The sequence below is a fragment of the Bos javanicus genome, chromosome 25 (assembly GCF_032452875.1).
Source record: "Bos javanicus breed banteng chromosome 25, ARS-OSU_banteng_1.0, whole genome shotgun sequence".
In the NCBI taxonomy this organism is placed as follows: Eukaryota; Metazoa; Chordata; class Mammalia; order Artiodactyla; family Bovidae; genus Bos; species Bos javanicus.
Genome location: NC_083892.1, coordinates 9,549,596 through 9,574,212, shown reverse-complemented (window position 1 = coordinate 9,574,212; position 24,617 = coordinate 9,549,596). Strand labels below are relative to the sequence as shown.

At 49.4% G+C, this 24,617-nt stretch overlaps 1 protein-coding gene across 5 annotated transcripts in view; it reads right to left on the bottom strand.

The window, feature by feature from the left end:
- Nucleotides 1-18,512, bottom strand: part of CIITA (class II major histocompatibility complex transactivator) — a 60,063-nt gene extending 41,551 nt beyond the window's left edge. For 2 of the 5 annotated variants that reach the window (XM_061401123.1, XM_061401124.1), the window contains exon 1: nucleotides 17,960-18,510. In XM_061401123.1, the coding sequence (XP_061257107.1) occupies nucleotides 17,960-18,242 (283 nt within the window). In that variant the 5' untranslated portion in view covers nucleotides 18,243-18,510. Of the gene's footprint in view, nucleotides 1-3,713; nucleotides 3,847-5,349; nucleotides 5,606-17,959 lie in introns of those variants that run through there. The other 3 variants (XM_061401128.1, XM_061401126.1, XM_061401127.1) reach the window with 3 other exon arrangements.
- Nucleotides 18,513-24,617: the final 6,105 nt, after the last annotated feature.

Here is a 24,617-nt window from a genome sequence, read left to right as displayed (position 1 = left end):
GGAGCCTGGCGGGCTACAGTCCACGGGGTCGCAAAGAGTCGGACACGACTGAACAACTAAGCACAGCACAGCAACGTGCCTACCCACAGAAAAGGAGGATTAAAAGAGGAACAGAAAAGCTCCGATGTCTTTCCTATGAGAACCAGTGTCAATCAAGACCTCTCTTGAGAACTGCCTTTGGACCACGGATCACCTGCGGATTCCCTGGTGGTTCAGCGGTAAAGAATCTGCCTGCCAATACAGGAGACGCAGGTTTGATCCCTAAGCTGGGAAGATCCCCTGGAGAAGGAAATGACAACCCACTCCAGTATTCTTGACTGGGAAATCCCATGGACAGAGGAGCCTGGTGGGCTACAGTCCATGGGGTCGCAAAAGAGTCGGACACAACTTAGTGACTAAACAACAATGGATCACATGGGTGTCAAAGCCTGTGGAGACACAGGGGGCGTGAGCCCATAATGACCGCTCAGATCTCTCTATACAATCCTGCTAGAATCTGTGAGGGTTACACCGGGCACGTGTGTATTCAAAGTGCTCTTGTGCAAGGCAGGAAATCATGAGGAAAGCACTCATATCTTATATCCATCTTGTAGGTACTTCTTGGAAGGGGAAGTCACTTACCCAGGGGGACTGATGCCAAGTCTGAGACCCAAGTTTGTGAGCTTCACCCTCTTCCTCAGGCCACCCGATCACCCAAGATTGACCCCTGGCCTTGGAGCAGGGCCCCTGTGCTAACTTTCTGATTCTACTCTTCACAAGGTACTAGATGCCAGGTCCCTGCCATCAGACTTTGCTGTATCAACAAGCCTCCCTCTGACTTTCCAGGCCCCGCCCTGCATTTGTGGAGGCTCACGCCTTTGCCCAGGTACTGGATGTGCTCTCAGGGGACCTGGATTCAGATTCTGAGTCTGTTAACAACTTGGCCATGGGGTCTTTGACAAAACTCCTTGCGAAGTCCCTAGAGGTTTGTAACATGGAGAAGGTACAGCGGTTGGACCACATTAGTGCCTTTCAACGAATGTGTGACCTCTGGACCCCTGAGATAGGAGACACACACACACACCACACACACACACACACACACACACACACACACACACACACACACACCACACACACACCATAAGACCTCTGGACCCCTGAGAGAGGAGATACACACACACACACACACACACACACACACCATATGACCTCTGACCCCAAGATAGGAGACACACACACACACACCACACACACACACACCGTAAGACCTCTGACCCCCTGAGATAGGAGACACATACACACACACACATACCGTATGACCTCTGGACCCCTGAGATAGGAGATACACACACACACACCACACACACACACACACACACACACACAAACACACCGTATGACCTCTGGACCCCTGAGATAGGAGACACACACACACAAACACCACACACACACACACACACACCATAAGACCTCTGGACCCCTGAGATAGGAGACACACACACACCACACACACACACACACACACCATATGACCTCTGGACCCCTGAGATAGGAGACACACACACATATACACACCACACACACACATACACACACACACACATCATACACACACCATAAGACCTCTGGACCCCTGAGATAGGAGATACACACACACACACACACACACACACACACACACACACCATATGACCTCTGACCCCAAGATAGGAGACACACACACACACACCACACACACACACCGTAAGACCTCTGACCCCCTGAGATAGGAGACACACACACACACACACATACCGTATGACCTCTGGACCCCTGAGATAGGAGATACACACACACACACCACACACACACACACACACACACACAAACACACCGTATGACCTCTGGACCCCTGAGATAGGAGACACACACACACAAACACCACACACACACACACACACCATAAGACCTCTGGACCCCTGAGATAGGAGACACACACACACCACACACACACACACACCATATGACCTCTGGACCCCTGAGATAGGAGACACACACACATATACACACCACACACACACATACACACACACACACATCATACACACACCATATGACCTCTGGACCCCTGAGATAGGAGACACACACACACACCATATGATCTCTGGACCCCTGAGATAGGAGACACACACACACACACACACACGTATACACATACCATAGGACCTCTAGACCCCTGAGATAGGAAACACACACACACACACACACCACACCCACCCACCCACACACACACACCCACCCACCCACACACACACACCCCATATGATCTCTGGACCCGAGATAGGAGACACACAAACACACACACATACACACATTCCATAGGACCTCTAGACCTCTGAGATAGGAAACACACACATACCTCCCCCCCTCCCCCCACATCTAAGATAGGAAACACACACACACACACACACCCATAGACGGCTAAGCTGCTATTGGGAGCCCCAGGGCAGACCCAGCCAATGGGATCTGGGGGCGTGGCCTGGGAACCCACTTCTAAACAGCTTCCCCCACCCTCTCCGCCCTCCTGCCGCGGGTGATTCCCCCGTATGGGAAGCCTCGGAGCCCCTGGCTCAGTTGTCTTTGAGGACCCTTCCCTCCATATTTTGGGACTTGGAGACCAGGTCCTTGCCTAAGGCAGACTGGTAGAAAATGGTTTTCTGGGGTCTCATCTTCTCTTCCTTCATCTCCACCGGTCCTCAAGCAAGAAGCACTAATTTCTTTAGCCTTCTGACTGGCTGGGAATGGCATTTCTTTGGGAGGAGCGAGGAGGAGAGCGGGGAGGGGGAGAGCGGGGAGGCATATCCCTGTAAGACTTCTTGCGAAATTTAGGAACACCTGGCTGCAACTGGACGTAGGGCCCTTCAATCGCCTCCCATGTGTCACCTAGGGTGGAGACAGAGGCTGCGGGACCCAAGGGAAAACCGCGGGTATTAAGGGTTCCAGACAGAGCTAGGCGTGGTGGGAGCCCCACCCCAATCCCTCTCTTGGGTGCTCTTAGTTTCTCGCCTTAGAGGACGTGGCTTAGGACCCCAACTTGCCATAGAGATGCCAACGGTCAAGCACAGTCCGGGAATGCCCCTGCCCCCAAAGATGCTAAAAGAGAAGTGAGGATCCCTTCAATCCGCTGGTTAAAGGTCTCCTCATAGACCCCCGCCCCCCCCCCCAGCACTGGGGACCCCACTAAGAGGACCGGGTACCCAGATTCCAGAGTCAGAGTGGGAATGTGACTCAGGAGGGAAACTGAGGCTCAGACAAATGTAGCCCGGGTCCTAGGTCTCGGGGTGGAAGGGAAGCCTGTGATTCCCTCCTCGCGCTCCCGCGCGCATCTTCAGATTCCAGGACGCTCAGCCAGTGTGGCTACCCAGCGTCTGGCCGCCCCGCTAGCCTGCTCTGCGCGCCTCTTCTCTGTCCCCGTGTCTCTGCAGACGCTGCCCTTCCCGCCCGCTCTCCCCGCCGCCGCTCCTGGGCCCCGGTAAGCTGGCCAAAGCAGCCCAGCTCCGGGGTCTCCACTCCCATTTCCTGTGTGGAATCCTTCCAGGGATGCCGGAGACGAGTGGTTTTCTGGGTGTGCACTCTGCACGTTTACAGTCCCCGGCTTCCAGCCTTGCTGTGTGACCTCGGGCAAGTAGCTACCAGTCTTTGAACTCTATTCCTAGCCCCACCTCGGGGACCGCAGAGGGGCCTTGGGTTACCTGCCATTGTTTCTCGCGACTCCTGCGCACGCTGCCTTCTGCTTCTCCCTCCTGCCAGCTCTGCTGTTGAAGGAGGGCGAGGGCGGGATGGGCCGTTGCCGGGCCACCTCCCTTCCACCCCTTCGGGCCCCCCCACCCCGCCTCCGCCCCCCCTGTGGCTGCCTTTTTTCTCTTTCACTTTCTCTCTGCCGCAAAGGGCTTGAGCCACCCAAGCTGGGGAGTAAGCAGACACCCAAGCCGCCCCGGCTGCACCCACCACGTGCTTTCTCAGAAGCACCTAGTCTGCCGCTCACCAGAGCTCCAATCAGCCCCTAAAAATAGCCAGTGCTCCCATGCCGGGAGGTAGCCTGCCCTTAGGCATTTGAAACACAAGCCCTGATTAGGAGGAAGCTGGCCCTCCCTTTCTTTCCACTTCAGCCCCACCTTGAAACTGACAAGCCTTTCCTGCAGGGCACAGGGACTCGCTAGCCCAGCCTCTCACTCCAGAGCAGCCGGCTGCCCTGGGAGACAGAGAAAATTACTCAGGTCAATTCAGCCCTGGCAACCTTGATTCCCCCCGCCCCCACCACCACCACCACACCTCCTGACAGCTTTCTTCCCTCCCTTCTTCCACACCCCTGCTCCATCCACCCTGAGGCCTTGGAGAGGTCACTTCCCTTCCCAGGATTGGATTTCCTCACCTGGAATTGAGGGGGAAGCCTTCAAGGTGACTTCTGACCTCTCTCTCTCCTTAGAAAATTCTCCCTGCCCCAAGCTCCCGCTGCTACCCTCAGAGCCGGCAAACGTCATCAGTCTGCAGGTTCGGAGGAGGCCGAGCATTTATTTCAGCAGCATCTGACCAAAGACTTCTCACACTCTCAACCACACAACAAAGGCAACACCAATAATATTGGGTTCCTGTGTGGATCTTCAGATATTAAAATAAACTGGGCGCTGTGCTAGAACCTTGGATTGCTCACCTTGGTCTTGGAATAAAAGTTTCCCCCAATCCCATTTAACAGCCCAGACTCAGTATAGGCTGGGGACCCTATGTCACTCGACACCCAGGCAGGCAGCGCAGCTGGGGTTCAAATCTGCGTGCTGCTTTCAGAGCTGATACCAGATGTCTGTCCCCTGTCCCCCACTTATTCCACAAAGCGCCAGTTGGAAATGGGGGAGAGGGTAGCATCGGGTCAGGTGCCTGGCTACTCCCCACCAGGCTCAATGTCTAGACTAATGGGCTGACTCTGGCTTTGGTGTCCCTGCTTCCTGGGGATGGGGTGGGTCTGGCAGGGGTTCCACCCTTCAAGGGCACCCCTCAGTGTTTACCTGGCAGAGAGAGGACCTTGCGGTTGGCAGAGCCTGGCCATCAACACTGAGAGCTAACGACACGCCCCCTGGAAGTCATCCCTTTAGTACCCTTCAGGCTGATCAAGTTCTCTTACATTCCAGACACCTGAGTGAAACTGCATGTCCCTCAGTGGAAGGAAACGGCAAACCACCTCACTTCTTCCAAAGCCCCAGCAGGCCAAAGACCCCTTCCTGCCATCCTCACCCCCCTAGTTCAGAGCAGTGTCTCCTTTTTTTGGGGATGGCGGGATGTCACCCTAAATTAAGAAGCATTTTCAGCCCCAACATCCCCCACCCGCCTTTTTACCTTGGGGCTCTGGCAGGTAGGACCCGGCAGGGCGTGGAGCCAGGCAACGCATGGTGTGGGAAACACAGGGAGGCAGCAACTTCCGGACTCTGGCAGCCCCTCCTGGTGCCCTCAGCTTGCCCAGTGAGGTCTTCAGGTGCCCAATTCAGGAGCAGGCAGCCTCATCTCTGGCCAGTCTCCCTACACCTGGTCAGGAGCCCGCCAAGACTAAGCAAACATGCAAAAGAAGCAAGTAAGGGACCAGCGGAAAATTCTCCCCTTACCAGGTGATCAGTGCTGCCAGATTTCTCTTACTAGGCATGCTCTAATTTGCCCACGCTCCCTTAAACACTCCCTGTGTTTTATTTCGGTTCCTTGTTGTGTACCAAATGGGGTGATGACCAGGAAAGATAGTGAGTTGACTGTTGAAGTGTCTTCAACACAGTCATTCTAAAACGGTGTTCACCACAGTGGAACCACGCTGGTGCCAGTTGCCAATATATGCCATCTTCTGTAGGGTGGCGCTAGGGCCAGAGCCTCACAGATGCCTCAAGATAAGCTGAAAGCCCCTGCTGAGTTCTGCAGACTCCCTGGATTCCATTGCCATCCCCCATCCCACTTACACAACAAACTGCCCTGAGTTTCCCCAGAGAAAGAGTCCTCCACTCATCATTCTTATTCCAAGACATTGGATTAAAATATAAATTACATATTAGAAAGTGTTACCCCAAATATGATATACTTAGACACACATAGTTTGGGGTACAAGATAAATGCAGCAGAGAGACTGTCACAGGAGAAAGTTAGTGCCTTTTCAAGGTTCTGCCCAGGCTTCTGGAAGCCTCCAAAAGAAAGTCTCAGTCTGGGGGCTAATGAACTTTTAACGCCTCTTCTAATGCATCATCAACCCATCTCACAGAGAGCAGCCCCCAGCTTCAAGCCATCAGTAGAGAGCAGTGTCTGGCCAGAATGCCCTCCTGTTTCATAGTTACCTTCTGCGTGTGGCATTCTTTTTCATTTATGTTGGACATAAACTTTCCTTGGGAAATAAAATTGAATGAAAAACGTGACGGAGAAAGGCAATGGCACCCCACTCCAGTACTCTTGCCTGGAAAAGCCCATGGACAGAGGAGCCTGGTGGGCTGCAGTCCATGGGGTCGCAAAGAGTCGGATACGACTGGGCGACTTCACTTTGACTTTTCACTTTCATGCGTTGGAGAAGGAAATGGCAACCCACCCTAGTGTTCTTGCCTGGAGAATCCCAGGGACGGGGGAGCCTGGTGGGCTGCCGTCTATGGGGTCACACAGAGTCGGACACGACTAGAGCGATTTAGCAGCAGCAGCAGAAAAATGTGAGTAGTTTGAAAACAACCAAAAAACCCTAACCTGTCAAGCTAATAGTAGTGTGCGTGTGTGCTAAGTCGCTTCGGTCATGTCCGACTCTGTGCGACCCTGTGGACTGTAGCCCACCAGGCTCCTCTGTCCATGGGATTCTCCAGGCAAGAAGACTGAAGTGGGTCGCCGTGCCCTCCTCCAGGGGATCTTCCCGACCCCAGGATGGAACCTGCGTCGCTTATGTCTCCTGCGCATTGGCAGGTGGGTTCTTCACCACTCACACCACCTGGGAAGGCCGACAGTATTGCAGAGGGTACAGAACGATCATGAGGTTGGTACCGAAATGAATGACGTTTCGGAAACAATGACTTTGGAGCCTCAAGCATTTTTATGGAAAGAACACTGAATTGGGAATTTGCAGCCCTGTGGTTCAGCCCCCACGGTTACTAGCTGATGGGTCACCTCGGACCCCTCACTTCCGTTGTGTGGGCCTCAGTTTCTCCGTGTGTGAAGCGAGGGCAATGATGCCTATATTTGTATAGGGATTATTTTCGAGGCAGTTTCTGCTTTCAGAAGTTCCGAGAGGGGAAGTAGGCAGACACGTGAGACTGCTGAGAGTCAATGTGAAACAGTCTTGTTCTGTTAGGCTAATAAAACAGACACGATGAGTATGAGACATCCCAAGAAGTCTCAATTTCCTGTGACCTGGCACACCAGGCCATTCCATGAGGACACCTTCTGTCCTCAGAGGGAGCTGGCTCTGACGGCTGTGGCCACGGCAGCTCTGAACCAGCTTCGTGGCCCGGCCAAGCTTGGAATGAGAGTCCCCCGGACCCGGGGTGCGCCTGTATGGATGCTGTCATTTCTCACCTGGACTACCTGCTACCTGGTCTCTCCATGTCCTCCTTCACCTGCCCCCACCCCAGACCCATGCTCTATAAGACCCGAATCTGATCACGCCTGTGTCCACACAAGTTTCTGAGCCGGGAGGGTGACACATGCCAGCCTGCGTTTTGACTGATGGCAGATGCCATCGATTGGTACCAGGAAGGCCTCGAGTACGGAGCCAGGAGAGGAGCGCAGTGGAACCTCACCAGGTGCTGAGGGGGTCCAAATTCTAGCAGAGGCAGTGGAGATGAGGAGATGGTGCGCTGACATGAAGTGACAAGCATCCAGGACTGAGTGGGCAGGCCTAGGAGGGGGCCGAAGGGTTAAGCCAACGACAGGGTCTCTCCCTATTAGAACTTCTAGCATACCTGCTGAAGCTCCTCTTCAAAACTCCCCCAGAGGCGGTGACCACTCATTCTCTTGAGCCCAGGATAAAACCAATTCCCGCTAGACTAGGGAGCCCTCTCAGAACTTGCCCCAGGCACCTGAATTTCTTTGTCTCAAGTCAGAATTCAGCATGACAAAGCTATAGACCGAAGCACTGTTCCAGGTACCAGTCTGGGGTCCCCAGCCAAGCACAGAGGAGAGGAGATGAGGGGACTTGATCTTGCACGTAGGATTAGCATCACAGAGAGCTTGCCATCCCCTGTGGCAATCTCTCCAAACAGATCTTGCTCAGTCCTACCTGCTTCAGTTCAGTTCAGTTCATTTCAGTCACTCAGTCGTGTCCAACTCTTTGCGACCCCATGAATCGCAGCACGCCAGGCCTCCCTGTCCATCATCAGCTCCCGGAGTTCACTCAAACTCATGTCCATCGAGTTGGTGATGCCATCCAGCCATCTCATCCTCTGTCGTCCCCTTCTCCTCCTGCCCCCAATCCCTCCCAGCATCAGAGTCTTTTCCAATGAGTCAACTCTTCGCATGAGGTGGCCAAAGTACTGGAGTTTCAGCTTATCTCTGCTCAAGCAGGGTCCCCATCCCACCCCTCGTAGGACCACCCTCCTGCCTCCTCCTGTCGGACTGCATTTTGGTCATCCTTCGAGGCCCACTGTGGTCAGCCTTCCAGCTAACAATAACCTTCTGCTTTCCTCTTTTTAACAAACTTGCAGCCATGGATTTGGCAATACATCATGAACTTCCTATTTCCTGAGTATGGCCCCCGCTGCCTCTGACGAAGTCATAAAGTCCTTAATGTCAGTCTTACTGTGTTTCCCAAAGAAAGGCAATGCCAAAGAATGCTCAAACTACCGCACAATTGCACTCATCTCACACGCTAGTAAAGTAATGCTCAAAATTCTCCAAGCCAGGCTTCAGCAATACGTGAACCGTGAACTTCCAGAAGTTCAAGCTGGTTTTAGAAAAGGCAGAGGAACCAGAGACCAAATTGCCAACATCTGCTGGATCATCGAAAAAGCAAGAGAGTTCCAGAAAAACATCTATTTCTGCTTTATTGACTATGCCAAAGCCTTTGACTGTGTAGATCACAATAAACTGTGGAAAATTCTGAAAGAGATGGGAATACCAGACCACCTGACCTGCCTCTTGAGAAACCTATATGCAGTTCAGGAAGCAACAGTTAGAACTGGACATGGAACAACAGACTGGTTCCAAATAGGAAAAGGAGTACGTCAAGGCTATATATTGTCACCCTGCTTATTTAACTTATATGCAGAGTACATCATGAGAAACGCTGGGCTGGAAGAAGCACAAGCTGGAATCAAGATTGCTGGGAGAAATATCAATAACCTCAGATATGCAGATGACACCATCCTTATGGCAGAAAATGAAGAGAAACTAAAAAGTCTATTGATGAAGGTGAAAGAGGAGAGTGAAAAAGTTGGCTTAAAGCTCAACATTCAGAAAACGAAGATCATGGCATCTGGTCCCATCACTTCATGGGAAATAGATGGGGAAACAGTGGAAACAGTGTCAGACTTTCTTTTTTGGGCTCCAAAATCACTGCAGATGGTGACTGCAGCCATGAAATCAAAAGACGCTTACTCCTTGGAAGAAAAGTTATGACCAACCTAGATAGCACATTCAAAAGCAGATAAATTACTTTGCCAACAAAGGTCCATCTAGTCAAGGCTATGGTTTTTCCAGTGGTCATGTATGGATGTGAGAGTTGGACTGTGAAGAAAGCTGAGTGCCGAAGAATTGATGCTTTTGAACTGTGGTGTTGGAGAAGACTCTTGAGAGTCCCTTGGACTGCAAGGAGATCCAACCAGTCCATTCTGAAGGAGATCAGCCCTGGGATTTCTTTGGAGGGAATGATGCTGAAGCTGAAACTCCAGTACTTTGGCCACCTCATGGGAAGAGTTGACTCATTGGAAAAGACTCTGATGCTGGGAGGGATTGGGGGCAAGAGGAGAAGGGGACGACAGAGGATGAGATGGCTGGATGGCATCACTGACTCGATGGACGTAAGTCTGAGTGAACTCCGGGAGTTGGTGATGGACAGGGAGGCCTGGCGTGCTGCGATTCATGGGGTCGCAAAGAGTCAGACACGACTGAGTGACTGAACTGAACTGAACTGAATATGTTTGACTTTCTTTTTGAAAAGGATGCCAAGATTGTTTGAGTGAATGGTTGGCGTTTACATTTGATTAAGGCAGACAACCTCTAAATGGATGGAGAGTCCTCCTGTACTAGGTTGTAAGTATCTTTTCTTACCCTTTTTGGTGACCTGCCTCATTTCTAGCAGATGCTAAATAAATGCTTAAGGGAGAGGGAAGTAAGGAGGTGAGAAAGCAAGGAAGAGAGATCAGACAAGAGGTGGGGGAGTAGAGAGAAAAAAACCTAATATGTAGGCAAATTAGGAGATCAAACCAGTCAATCCTAAAGGAAATCGATTCTGAGGATTCATTGGAAGGACTGATGTTGAAGCTGAAGCTCTAATCCTTTGGCCACCTGATACAAAGAACCAACTCATTAGAAAAGACTCTGATGCTGGGAAGGACTGAAGGCAGGAGGAGAAGGCGACAACAGAGGATGGTGTCACCGACTGGATGGACGTGAGTTAGAGCAAACTCAGGGAGGCAGTGAAGCATGGAGAAGCCTGGCCTGCTGCAGTCCATGGGCCACAAAGAGTTGGGCACAACTTAGTGACTGAATAACATCAAGGCAAATTAGGCAGGTCGGAAGGTATCTGAGAACATAGACCTGTTCGTGGGTAAATGTACAAGTGGATTAGTTGATAAGAAGGTGGGTGAATCAGCTGATACATAAATATTTGGGCAGTCAGAGAAATGAAATATTGATAAGTTGATAGAATTAGATAGTAGATGTAAGTTGATCAATTGGTTAGTAGATATTAGTATAGTTGGGGCTTCCCGGGTAGCGCTGGTGGTAAGGAACCTACTTGCCAATGCAGGAGACATAGGACATGAGGGTTTGGTCCCTGGGTCAGAAAGACTCCCGGGAGGAGGGCATGGCAACCCACTCTAGTATTCTTGCCTAGAGAATCCTGTGGACAGAGGAGCCTGATGGGCTACAGTCCAGAGGGTTGCAAAGAGTCAGACAAGACTGAAGCGACTGAGCACTGACAGTAGTCAGTTGGGTAGACCAGGTAAGTTTGAGAGCAGGCAGCGGGAGAGACCAATAATGGTAAGTAAGGACACAGGTGAGATGCTCAAGGGAACAACAAAGAACAGAAACAGTCCCTGGCTGAGTCAGGTGCCAGACCGGGAGCCAAGCCGAGAATAGAACAGGCCCCTGGTCAACCCCGGGAAAACCCATGGGGACTTGCCAACTTCCGGTTGCAGGTGTTTCTGCTTCTGCGGCTCATGTGGGTGAAGGTGAAGGAAGTCTGGCTGGCTGGGAAGCCACTCAAGGTGAAAACCAAGTGGTCCTTGCCAACACATCTCCTTCTAGGAGCCAGCGGAGACTCACTTACCAGGGATCAGAGCAGGAATGGGTTTGGGGAGGAAAAAGGGGTAGAAAGAAGGGAGGGTGCAGCCTTCCTCCCCTCTGCATCTTGGCTCGGGTGACTCTAATCCTAAGGACCAAATGGGGAAGGAAGTGACAGGAAGAACTTAACAGTCTGGGGTATGTCCCTCCCTTTCCAATAGATCAGGCAACATCCTAGAAGGAGGCTTTGTTCTGTGTTTCCTAGAACAGAGTTCTCACGGGTAAAACTACCACACTGTGAAAACACAGAGAGACAAAATAATGAAGGAAAGCCAAAGGCAACAGTAAGATGTAAAGCCACGGCAGGGGCGTCCCACAGCCTGTGAGAAGGCTCGCCCCAAGAGCACCGCTGTGCCTCCGTCCACAAACCTGAGGCCGGCTGGGTCTGACCTTGCCACCGGTCATCCTTCCATTCACCTTGAGTCTGCGGTTGCCCCAAATGCCACCCTGGAGGCTGACGAGTCAGAACGAGCTTTCATGCTGGCAGCAATGCCTGTGTTTTGGATGATGTCACTGAATTCTCGGAATAGCCACTCTGGATGCTAGTATCGCCTCCATTTTACAGATGGGGAAACCGAGGGATCCCAGGAAGGGATCGGCATCCTAGCCCCTGGAATCAGGGAGTCACAGCTGGCACCGAGGCTGGCTGAGGCCACAGTATATGTGCTTAACCAACGTGCCAGCTTGGAGTCACATTAACTCTCAGATGCACATAGCGGCCTCACACTCAGCACTGGAGTAGGTGTCTAGATGTGATGTGGAGCCCTCAAAGAGACTGCAGACTCAACTCCCTGGTTTATCCTCCCCCCAGTCCAATGCAAGAGATGTAAGAGATGCAGGTTCAATCCCTGGGTCAGGAAGATCCCCTGCAGGAGGAAATGGCAACCCACTCCAGGATTCTTGCCTGGGACAGTTCTTCCAGTATAGAGGAGCCTGGTGGGCTCATGTGGGTCCATGACGTCACAGAGAGTCAGACACAACTGAAGCGACTAAGCATGCATGCCTAAGTGATTGATCACAGCACAATATGTATGTGTCTGACATTTCTAGAGTTATCTGTCTAATGCCAAGCGCTTCCTGGGATAGTTTCTCAGACACCATCTCACTGAACCCTTGCTATGACCCTGGGAGGTTTATATCATCACTCCCATTTTAGTGATGAAAAAACTGAGCGTCAGACTTGTTCAGGCATGTGGCCAAGGTTACACAATTTGTAAGCAGCAGGGCATGGCTGCAGGACTAGAGCTGTTCAGCTTCCAGCCTAGTTCTCCCTCCATACTGCCACACTAAGTCTCTCTTCTCTGGCCTCTGACTGTCCTCCAGGGGTTGTCACTCACTGTCCCCAGTCAGGTAGCTGAGTTCTGTCCCGACTCTTGGGCCTCCACCGGGCTTGCTGGGGGCTGGATGCACATGTGCTTTTCTGTGCAGCAGAGTCAACCCCAAAGAAGTGCACTTCCTGCACAATTGCAGCTGAAGTATTATCATATCCAAAGGTGACTTCTGAATCATCAGGCTGGTTTCAGTTTGAAGATGGTCAGCCTGCTTCGGGTAGACTTACGGTATCCCTTTGGGTTATTCAAAAGAGGCAGGCAACTAGAAAGAGAAACGAGTGATCTGGGCCCATGAGATCTAATAGCCACCCCTCCCCAGGCCATGATCGAGGCAATCATTCACCTCCCTGTGCCTCAGAGTACTCATCTGTAGAGTGAGAGTAATGGTAAACAGGAGCCATCCACACACGCATCCATCTCCCCAGTCACCCGTCACCCAGCCACCTATGCACCTACCCATCAACCATTCACCTATCCTTCCCACCTCCCCGCCCACCCACCCACCCATCCATCCACCCACCTAACCACCTACCCATCAACCATTCACCTATCCTTCCCACCTCCCCGCCCACCCACCCACCCATCCATCCACCCACCTAACCACCTACCCATCAACCATTCACCTATCCTTCCCACCTCCCCACCCACCCACCCATCCATCCATCCACCCACCTAACCACCTACCCATCAACCATTCACCTATCCTTCCCACCTCCCCGCCCACCCACCCATCCATCCATCCACCCACCTAACCACCTACCCATCAACCATTCACCTATCCTTCCCACCTCCCCGCCCACCCATCCACCCATCCATCCACCCACCTAACCACCTACCCATCAACCATTCACCTATCCTTCCCACCTCCCCACCCACCCACCCACCCATCCATCCACCCACCTAACCACCTACCCATCAACCATTCACCTATCCTTCCCACCTCCCCACCCACCCACCCATCCATCCATCCACCTAACCACCTACCCATCAACCATTCACCTATGCCCCCACCCACCTACGCACAGCCCCCATCCACTCATCACCCAGCCACCTACCCACCTACCCTCCCATCACCCATCCACCTATCCAGTTCCTTACCCGCCCACCCATCCATGATCTATCCCATCCATCTACCTACCTATCAATCATTCACCTGTGCCCCCACCCACCTACCCACACAACCCCCACACACCCACCCACCCATCACCCAACCACCTACCCACCCACCACTCAGCACCCATCCACCTATGCACCTACCCATCAACCATTCATCTACCCACCCACCCACCCACCCATCCATCTACCTACCATCCAGTAGTCTAATATTCAACAAACACACATTGCACACCTATCCTTTTCCAGGCATTATATTAAGTGTTCGGGATACATCTGTGATAAAAGCATAGATCTCTCCCCACAGGGTGCTTACTTTCCAGTGAGAGAGTCAGACAATAGGCAGCAAACAAAGGAACCTCCCTGAGGGTCCAATGGTTAGGACTCTGCTCACATTGCCAAGGGCCCGGGTTCAGTCCCTGCTCGGAGAACTAAAATCCCCCAAGCCGTGCAGCTTGACTAAATAAATAATCAGCAACAAACATAATACAAAAGTAAAGTGTATCAAAGGTAAATATGTCAGTGTGGGGAGTGGTACTCAGAGTGTGGAGGGGGAGTTGCAAATTTAAATAGGATGATCAGGGGAGGCCTCCCTGAGAAGGTGACATTTGAGGAAAGTGCTAAAGGATTCAAGGAGGTTGGCCCAGAAGATATCTGGAGAAAAGAGTGTTCAGAAGGAAGCAACAGCATGTGCAGAGGTCCTGTGGCAGGGAGTGTGCCCGGCTGTCCCAGGGACCCCGAGGGTACCAGCATGGCTGGAGAAGATGAGACGGCAGGAGTATAGGGTGGGAGCAGAGCAGGGATGAACCAGATCTTGAAGGGCCTCATGGGAATCGTCCAGATTTAGCTTTCCTCTGAGTGACAGGGGAAGCCAGTGCAGGGTTTAGGGCGGCGGAGGGTGACGATCACGATAGGGTTGTAGAGAGAGTTAGAAAAACTTCACACTCCGATTTCCTTTTTTCTGAAGCCCTGTTGAAACTCAAGTCAGTGCCCTTTATTTCTACAAACCACACACTTCTCCTCCCCCTGTTCTCCTTGTCCCCGTCCAAAGGCTGCTCCCTCTCCTTGCCCCCTGGCTGCATCACTGCCTGTAGTCCTTACAGATGGAGTCTCACAGGCCTGGGAGGAGCTGGCCTGGAAGAGGGTGGTGGGGGAGCAACAAGGAAAGGAAGTGATGTATCCTTCCTTGTCTCCCAGGCTCCTGTAGACCGCATGGAGCTCAGTTCCCTTTCTAGAGTCACATGGCATCAGAAATAAATATATTACATCCCCTGGGAGGAAACTGAGTTTAATAACAGGAACCCGCCCTTGAAGCGAGAGGGAGGAGCAGAGGTGTGGGCAGCCAGCAGAGTGGAGGAGGCTGCAGTTTGCAGGGGGTGTGTCGAGGAGAGAGGAAGGCCTTGACACCCCCTGAAGTTGGCATCTGCATCAAGACTGCATAGGCCATGTGTGTTCTCTGCAGTTTCCTTCCTCTGCATCTTACAGTTTTCAGAGTGCACGTCTTTTGCCTCCTTCCATAGGTTTATTCCTGGGTATTTTATTCATTTTCATGCAATGGTAAAGAGGACTGTTCCTTTCATTTCTCTTTCTGATCTTTCATTGTAGAGAAATGCAACAGATTTCTGTGTGTTAATTCTGTAACCTGCAACTTTGCCAAATTCATTGACGAGCTCTAGTAGTTTTCTGGTAGCATCTTTAGGAGAGACATGTACACACTGCTGTATTTAAAATAGATAACGGACAAGGAAATCAACCCTGGATATTCCTTGGAAGGATGCTGCTGAAGCTGAAGCTCCAATACTTTGGCCCCCTGATGCAAGGAGCCGACTCTTTGGAAAAGACCCTGATGCTGGGAAAGATTGAAGCAAAAGGAGAAGAGGGCGGCAGAGGATGAGATAGCGGTTAGATAGCATCACTGACTCAATGGACATGGATTTGCGCAGATTCCAGGAGATAGTGGAGGACAGAGGAGCCTGGTGTGCTGCAGTCCAAGGGGTCGCAAAGAGTCAGACACAATTTAGCGACTGAATAGCAACAACAAGAGGAAGGACCTACAAGGACCTACCTTATGCTGCAGGGAACTCTGCTCAATATTATGTAACAACCTAAATGGGAAAGGAATTCGAGAAAAGAGTAGATACATGTATATGTATCCCTGAGTCACTTTGCTGTGCACCTGAAGCTAACACACTGCTGTAAAGCAATTATACTCCAATATAAAATAAAAAAGTTTTTAAAAAGACCCCATAAGTGGCTTGCACTCCCATTAAGAAATCAGGGGGGTCATTCAGGTGATAGAGATGTCCCAGCCCCCCTGGGGTCTTTTAGGAGGCGAAGAGTAAAAGATGTGTCTGAGGAACAGACAGAGATGATCTGGGTGAGAATTCACCCAGGAAGACAGCCCACCCCTTGTAAACATGTATCTTGGCAGAAGAGTTGGAGAAATGCCTACAACTGCCCTGGAGCCCATGGCAAAATCATCAAGAGGCTGTTTAGCCCTTAAGACCAGACTGAGCCACAAGTGTGTCTGCCTTCAAATCCAGCCTCAACACTTCCTGCTTGGGGACCGGAGTTGGTCACCTCTGGGCAGTCTCTGTCTTTTCTTCCTGTGTAACATAAGGCTGCTGCTGCTGCTAAGTCACTTCAGTCGTGTCCGACTCCGGGCGACCCCATTGACAGCAGCCCACCAGGCTCCCCCATCCCTGGGATTCTCCAGGCAAGAAAACTGGAGTGGGTTGCCATTTCCTTCTCCAATGCATGAAATCATTAAAGGGTTAGGGTGGATATGAGAAAACCCACTGGCTTAGGTGTGCCTGGCAAGCAACGAAATACTCAATAAATGTGAATTGTGATTATATCAAGTTGTAAGTTACTCCAAAACCATAAAAAGACCAAGGACTAGAATTTATGACATCAGCTCACAAAATTGGGAAAGCACAGGTTTATGTAACGGAGGCTGAAAAGTAAGTGTCTTTAGGAAGAATGTTGTTCGTGGGAATTCCCTGGTGGTCCAGTGGTTAGGACTCCACGCTTCTGCGGCTGGGTTGTGGAGGGGCGGCCTGGGTTTGACACACCTGGTTGGGGGAACTAAGATCCCTCAAGCTGCGTGGTATGTCCAAAAATAAAAATTAAGCAGACTGTTGTTTGCAACAAAGTGAGAACCTTCTTGCAAGTGGGAAAGAAGACCTAAAATGTTTGAGGAGCCAAGGATGCGAGTGGAAATGGTATGGCATAGGCTTTTTTTCCCGCTTTAAGATGAATCAGGAGTCAGCAGTACCCTTTAAAACCAAGACACTCTCTTCAACTTGGTTCCTCTTCTGTCTCTCTCTCTCTTTCTCCCCCTCTTTCTCTTTCTTCCTCCCTCTCTCTCTTCTTTCCTCCCATCCTTCCTCCCTTCTTCTGTCCTTCTGTCTACCTCCCTCTCTTTCTCTCCTGTCTCTCCTTCCCTTTCTCTTCCTCCCTGTGTATCTTTCAGTTTCCCTCTCTCTTCATGACCCGGATGCACACACAGGCACGTGCATACACATGCACACACACACGCCCACGCAAACATGCACACACATGCTCACACACACATGTGCACACACGGCAATCTCTGCTCTCCAGCTCTTCAGCCCTTCCTCTCTGTGGCAACCTATGTCTTCAGCTTTGAGACACACTGATTGTGCCGGCATCCGTCTTTCCCACTTGCAGGCAGCGGCTGATTTGTCCATCTGTGCCCTTCACCAGGGCCTTGCACATGCCTAAGGTACCCAGGGAGCTCAGAGAGCAAACCCAGTGGGCATTTGGCTGTGTGCCTCCGGGACGGTTTACTTTTAAGCAGAGTGGGAAGCACACTGTTCCGCCAATGCTCTCGGCATCCCAGCCTGAGCTCTCTAAGCACTTGCTGCTCCTGCCAGCTCAACCAGAGACCCCGATTCCTATTCATTCTGCCTTCTCAGCTTGGGACAGAGATGAACATGAGGACCTTCCTTTCAGAGATTAGAGGGAAAAGCCCTGAGCTGCTGACAGCCAGACATGGCTCCGTGAGAAAAAAGGGATGGATGGCAACTTACCACCAGGGTCCTTGTAGCTGGGGCCCCTCTCTGCTGTGGGGGCCTGCAGCCCACTCCAGATCCACCCCAAGAGGGCGAAGTCTGGGTCTCCTTTCTCCAGCAGGGTCAAGGAGATCTTCCTGGCCAGAGCCTCACCATCAGACTCATGGAGCAGGGCATGGTGGTACTCCCTGGAGAGGAGCTCTTCCGCCAGCAGGTTGTCCAGAAGCGCCTGCACTTGGCTCGGCCGATGGCTAGAGAGCAACATCCGGACCTGAGACAGGATGGTCTGGAAGTGATTCATGGTAGCGCTCAGATGCAGGGCAGCTCCCCTGGGCTAGCGCCTGGTATCTCTGCTCACCCAGCTTGTAGCATCCAAAATGTGAAGTGAAAATCAGGATGGGGGAACCTCTGCAGCTTATTCCTGCTAAGGAGGATTTCCTCATTTGCACGTTAGGCTGGGGTTGCCTGATGAATTGATGGAAGTGGGTTCTGGTCTTGATTTAGACTCATAGATACGTGCATACCTTGCGTGTGCGTATGCCAAAGAGGGTCACGGCTCTGTGGATTCCTTTAGACCCAATCCAGTATTTACTAAGAGGAACAAGACTTGCCTCTTTGAGGACCTATAAGGTGATAGGCTTTCTCGGATGTTGCATCATAACAAGAAGGCACTGGGGCATAGCAATTAAGCAGTTGGGTTTAGAGCCAGTCTGCTGGGTTCAAATCCCCAATTACTTGATGTTTGGCAAGTTACTTAGCCTCTCCTTGCTGCCATTTCTCCATCTGGAAACGTTACCAAGCTCACTCTGCTCATGGCAGGGCAGGCCAGCGAATCCAAGAGGCGAGGTACTGAGGCAAGGAATGAACACGGCTTTATTCCGCAAGCCTGACCGAGAAGACGGCAGACTAAAGACTCAAAATAACCATCTTGTCCCGGTCTGGATACCAGGTCCTTTTAGGTATCAGAGATGGCAGGGAGGTGAGGAAACAGAGTAGAGGCCATTTACTCTTATAAGTGTCTCCTAGAAGGGCAAGCCTCAGGCAGGGAGATGTGTTAATTTTTTTCCTTCCTGCCATCTACAGGTGGACAGGGTTCTGATCAGAGGCATTTTAGTTTAAGAGGCAGAGGGGAAGGATTCTCTGAGGCAGGCCATTATGTGTGATTATAATAACAAAAGCAGCCAAAGACACAGATCTTGCATGGAAGAGTCAAAACTGACTCTCCCCTGTTACAAAAACATGAAGTGATAATAATGGTATTTACATCTTAGAGTTGTAGGGAGGAGTAAGCGAGGTAACGCCTGGAGAGTACCCAGCACATCATCCACAACTTGATAATAGTTCAATAAATTTGAATTCAATAAATATGAGCCATTATGATTATTGATTAATCATGCAAGCAACTGTGTCACCTTGGGCTCAGCTTCATTAAACTTCAGTCCCTTCCTCTGAAAAATCTCCCAGGAAAAATAATTCAATCTCATCAGATTTTTCTGAGGATTAAAAGAGGTAGTATGTATAAGGGGCTTAGTGCTGGTCCTGGTGAGCACTTCATGAAAATTGACTATTACTAATATTATCCCCAATTAATAACACGGAAAACAGGCTTTGCATAGGTGCCAGTCTGTTGTAGGATTCTACCCTGAAAAACCTCAGCCCCCGCTTTTTATATCATAGCTGATTGCTCTTCCAGAAACGCACTGTGACCTCGTTTCCTTTCCTGGCCTCATTTTACCATCTCTCAGATGGGACCATTTGCATTGTTCATTTCAGTGAGACAAATAGGGATTTCCACTTCCAGTATGGGTGAGAGTTCCTATTTGACCAACACCACCACAATGACAACTATAAGCTCTGATGGCTGGGAGGCAGAAGAAAGTATAAAAAACAGCTACCTGAAGGCCCTGGGGAGCAATCAGAGCAGGCAGACCCTGGACAGGAGTCAATATGTGGGAGACAAGAATATCACTGGTGAATTCCCAGCTCATTAGTTTAGCTCAAGGAGATCTCAGTCTGTGTTCTGCAGGGCAAGTAAAATTCTGCTTGGAAAAAGAAAAAAGTTTTACTGCCCCGAATAACCAGAGGACAAAATTTGAGATAACAATAGTTGCTGGAAAGTGGGAGTAGAAATTCCAAGAAGGAAAGAGACAGAGAGAAGTTGCTCTAAATTCTGGGTATAAACTGTCCAAATGTATGGTTGACCTCTGAACCCTGCATTCACGGCTCATTCGAGCTCTTGTTCATTCATGCATTCACAGCTCAACTAAGGCTAAAGGAACTGAGCTGAAATTTGAGTTGTAACCTACCATGGGGGTTGTGTTGAGGGCAGGAGACTAGGCATTTGATTCCAGCCAATATAGGAGCCTGCTGAAACAGCAGCAACAACCAAATTAACCCTGTTCAGATTAGAACACAATCCAGAGTGTTTACTGTAGGGTATGGAGAAGGAAATGGCAACCCACTCCAGTATTCTTGCCTAGAGAATCCCATGGACAGAGAAGCCTGGTGGGCTACAGACCATGGGGTCGCAAAGAGTCGGACACGACTGAGCGACTTCACTTTCTTTCTTCCTTCTTTCTATGGAGTTAGAAAAGGCGAGGTTCAGAAAAAGAATGAGACCGGCACTTTACAAGAATGTATCACCTTTAATGAGGCGAGAAGGGGCAGCAGTCAGATTAGTGAGCTAACCCAAGAAAAGAGCAAGTATATATAGGCATATATGTGGAAATCTACTGTCTTAAGGGGGCCTGTTCTTCTCCAAGGTTATTCGGAGTAGTTATCTCTTAAACGGCTGGGGCAAGGAATTCTGGAGATCAGCCAGAGGCTGGGACCGACTGGGAGCTGGGCGTAATCAACCTTTTTTTCTCGTTTTTTTTCCTTCCGGTGAGAGAGTTCTTTGTTTTGCATAGAATGGTGGGGAGGACCGAGAGGGGAGTTTAACTCCAGGCTATTTTGAGCCAGGTATCGCATATTGTGATAGGCAGTACCTATCCAAAATTACCTGACTATAAAGGGATAGGAAAAAGGGACCCATTCTCAGGAGAAAAGGATAATCAATGGAAATTGGCCCCCAGATGACCCAGATGTTGAAATTAGCAGACAAGGATTTTAAAAAAATCTTTTTATTTTTACTTTTTAAAATCTTTCTATTTTTCAAGTCTTTACTGACCTTGTTACAATATTGCTTCTGTTTTATGTTTTTTTTGGGGGGGGGCCTGGAGGCATATGGGATCTTTGCTCCCTGACCAGGGATTGAATTTGTACCCCATGCATTGAGAGGTGGTGTCTTAAACCACTGGGCTGCCAGGGAAGTCCTGAGACAAGGATTTGTTAAAGTAGTGACTCTAACCATGAATGAAATAGACATAAAGGGTGCCAAGGAAAACATGCTCATGAAAATAAAAAAAATAGGAACTTTCAGCAGAAAAACAGAAACTACTAAAAATTACCAAATGGAAATGATCAAAGTGAAAATTACAATGTAGGAAAATTTACAAGTCTTTGGATTGGATTAATGGCAAAAAGGGGATAACAGAAGAAACCTTAAGGTGTCACAATAGAAATTATTTGATCTGAAGAACAGAGAGAAAAAGATTGAAAAAGAAAAGAGCTTCAAGGATCTGTGGGACAATGTCAAAAGGTCCAACTTATACATACTTACAATGACAGAAGAAGTGAGGGAGTGGGGTAGAAAAAAGGTCACAGAAATAAAGCCCCAAATTTCTCAACTTTGGTGAAAATTAAACAGCATGAAAACCATGAAGCTCAGCAAGACAAACGCAAGGAAATCCACACGTAGGCACATCATAGTCAAACAACAGAAAACTAAAGATCAGGAGAAATTTGTGAAAGGAGCCGGATCAAAAGATCACATTGCAGGGACGTCCCTGGTGGCCCAGTGGTTAAGACTCCACACTGCCAATGCAGGGGGTGGAGGTTTAATCCCTGATCAGGGATCTAAGATCCCGCATGCCACACAGCACAGCCAAAAAATAAAAAAACAAGACAAGAGCACATTATATACAGGAGGGCACATGAGTCATCACTAACTTCTCATTCAACATCATGGATACCAGAAGACAGTGGAACAGTATCTTGGACGAACTGAAAAGGAAAAAATGGTCAACCCAGGCTTCTAAAACAGTGAAACTATCCCTCAAGTATGTGGGGAAAATAGATATTTTCAGACTTAAAAAACTAAAAGAGTATGTTGCAATAGTCCTGCATTTTAAGAAATGCTAAAATAAGTTATTTAGATGGAAGAAAAATTATATACCAGTTAGAAACTCAGTTAGATACCAGTTGGGAAGAACTAAAGAGTGTCAGAAATAGTAACCTTAGGTAAGTATAAACGTTTTTTAATTTATTTTTAAATAATGTATTTATTTGGCTGTGCCAGATCTTATTTGTGGCACACAGGATCTTTTAGTCACAACACATAGTTCTTGACCAGGGATTGAACCCTGGGCCCCCTGCACTGGGAGTGCAGAGTCAGCCACTGGGCCACCAGGGAGGTCCCGAAAGATTGGTTTTTTTTCCTCCTTCATTTATTTAAAAACATAACTGCTTAAAGCAAAAGGTATGATACTATCTTGTGATTTTTAAATACATGTAGATATAATATATGGAGAAGGCAATGGCACCCCACTCCAGTACTCTGGCCTGGAGAATCCCGTGGACAGAGGAGCCTGGTAGGCTGCAGTCCATGGGGTCGCTAAGAGTCAGACATGACTGAGCGACTTCCCTTTCACTTTTCACTCTCATGCGCTGGGGAAGGAAATGGCAACCCACTCCAGTGTTCTTGCCTGGAGAATCCTAGGGACGGGGGAGCCTCGTGGGCTGCCATCTATGGGGTTGCACAGAGTCGCACAGAGTCGGACTGAAGCAACTTAGCAGCAGCAGATATAATATATACGGTGGATACAGCATAAAGGATGGTGGAGCATAATGTGTGATTGTTGGACCCACATGGTGGCAATCTGTACTTTATATTAAGTGGTGTAACGTTTCCTCTGTGTTGGTTGAGAGAGTGGAAAATATATATTAAAAGCCTTCGAGGGGCTTCCCTGGTGGTTCAGTGGTAAAGAATCCACCTGCCAATGCAGGAGTCACAGGTTCGATCCCTGGCTCGGGAGGATCCCACATGCTGAACAGCCTCTAAGCCCATGTGCCGCAACTATTTAGCTTGTGCCCTAGAGCCTGGGAGCCACAACTGCTGAGCCCTCAAGCCCTAGAGTCCATGCTTTGCAACAGGCGAGGTCACCACAGTGAGAAACCTGAGCACTACATTAGAGAAAAGCCTGTGCAGCAATGAAAACTCAGCTCAGCCAAAAATAAATAAATAAAGATTTTTTAAAAATCTGAAGTGTCTCTTAAAAAATAGCCCTTGAAGAACCACTAAAACATAATGCAAAAAGGCATACGCTAAACAGCAATGTGAAATTAATACAGAATTTTAAATGAGATGGACTCAACTCTGGGCTAGAATAAGCGGTCCAACAAGACTATGACATTATAAATTTTATGTATAAAGGCTGAGAGCTAGAAGATAGAAATTCTAAAGCTCTTCTCACCTAACAAAGTACACTTTTCAGCAGAGATATAGAGGTAAATATCCTCTGGGCAACAAATTATCAATTAAGATAAGCAAAATTGCATACTTTTTAGGCCTTTAAGCATAATTCACAGGGCAAATCAATAATTTTTGCAGGCTGGGTATATCTTGTACTTTTTTGTACAAATTTAATTTTGAAGTGAAGTACAATGTTAGAGCTCAGTTGTGTCTGATTCTTTTCAACCTCAAGGACTATAGCCCACCAGGCTCCTCTGTCCATGGAGTTCTCCAGGCAAGAATACTGGAGTGGGTTGCCATTTCCTTCTCCAGGGGATCTTCCTGACCCAGGGATTGAACCTGGATCTCTTGCCTTGCAGATTCTTTACCATCTGAGCCACCAGGGAAGCCCAAAAATTTAATATTGAGTTGGCCAAAAAGTTGGTTCAAGTCTTTCCATAAAGTATAACAGAAAAACTCGAATGAACTTTTTGACCAACCCTATACTTTTAAGAATAATTCTACAATCACAAAGTTTTACGGCTTCACACAGGTCTTCCCCATGACAAGAGAATGACAGGGTACCTGTACGAAAGTTCTCAACTTCATCAGAACTAACTTTGTGAAGCAGATCAGCATCTGCTTTACTGTAGTTAGAGAGAAAGAGGAAACTTTGACCCCCACTTCCACTTTCTTTCTGAGATTTCTCTTCCCAGCAGTTGGAAGACCACACGGTTTCTTGGACAAGGTGGTGGCTGTTGCTGTTCAGTCGCTAGTCATGACCCCAGAGATTGCAGCACACCAGGCTCCCCTGTCCTCCATTATTTTTTGCTCAAATTCATTTGAGTTTGCTGAAATTCATGTCCATTGAGTTGGTGATGCTATGTAACCATCTTATCCTCTGCTGCCCTCTTCTCCTCCTGCCCTCAATCTTTCCCAGCATCAGGGTCTTTTCCAACGTATCGGCTCTTTGTACCAGGTGACCAAGGTATTGGAGCTTCAGCTTCAGCATCAATTTTTCCAATGCGTCTTCAGGGTTGATTTCCATTAGGACTGATTGGTTTGATTTCCTCGCAGTCCAAGGGGTTCTCAAGAGTCTTCTTTAACACCAATTCAAAAGCATCA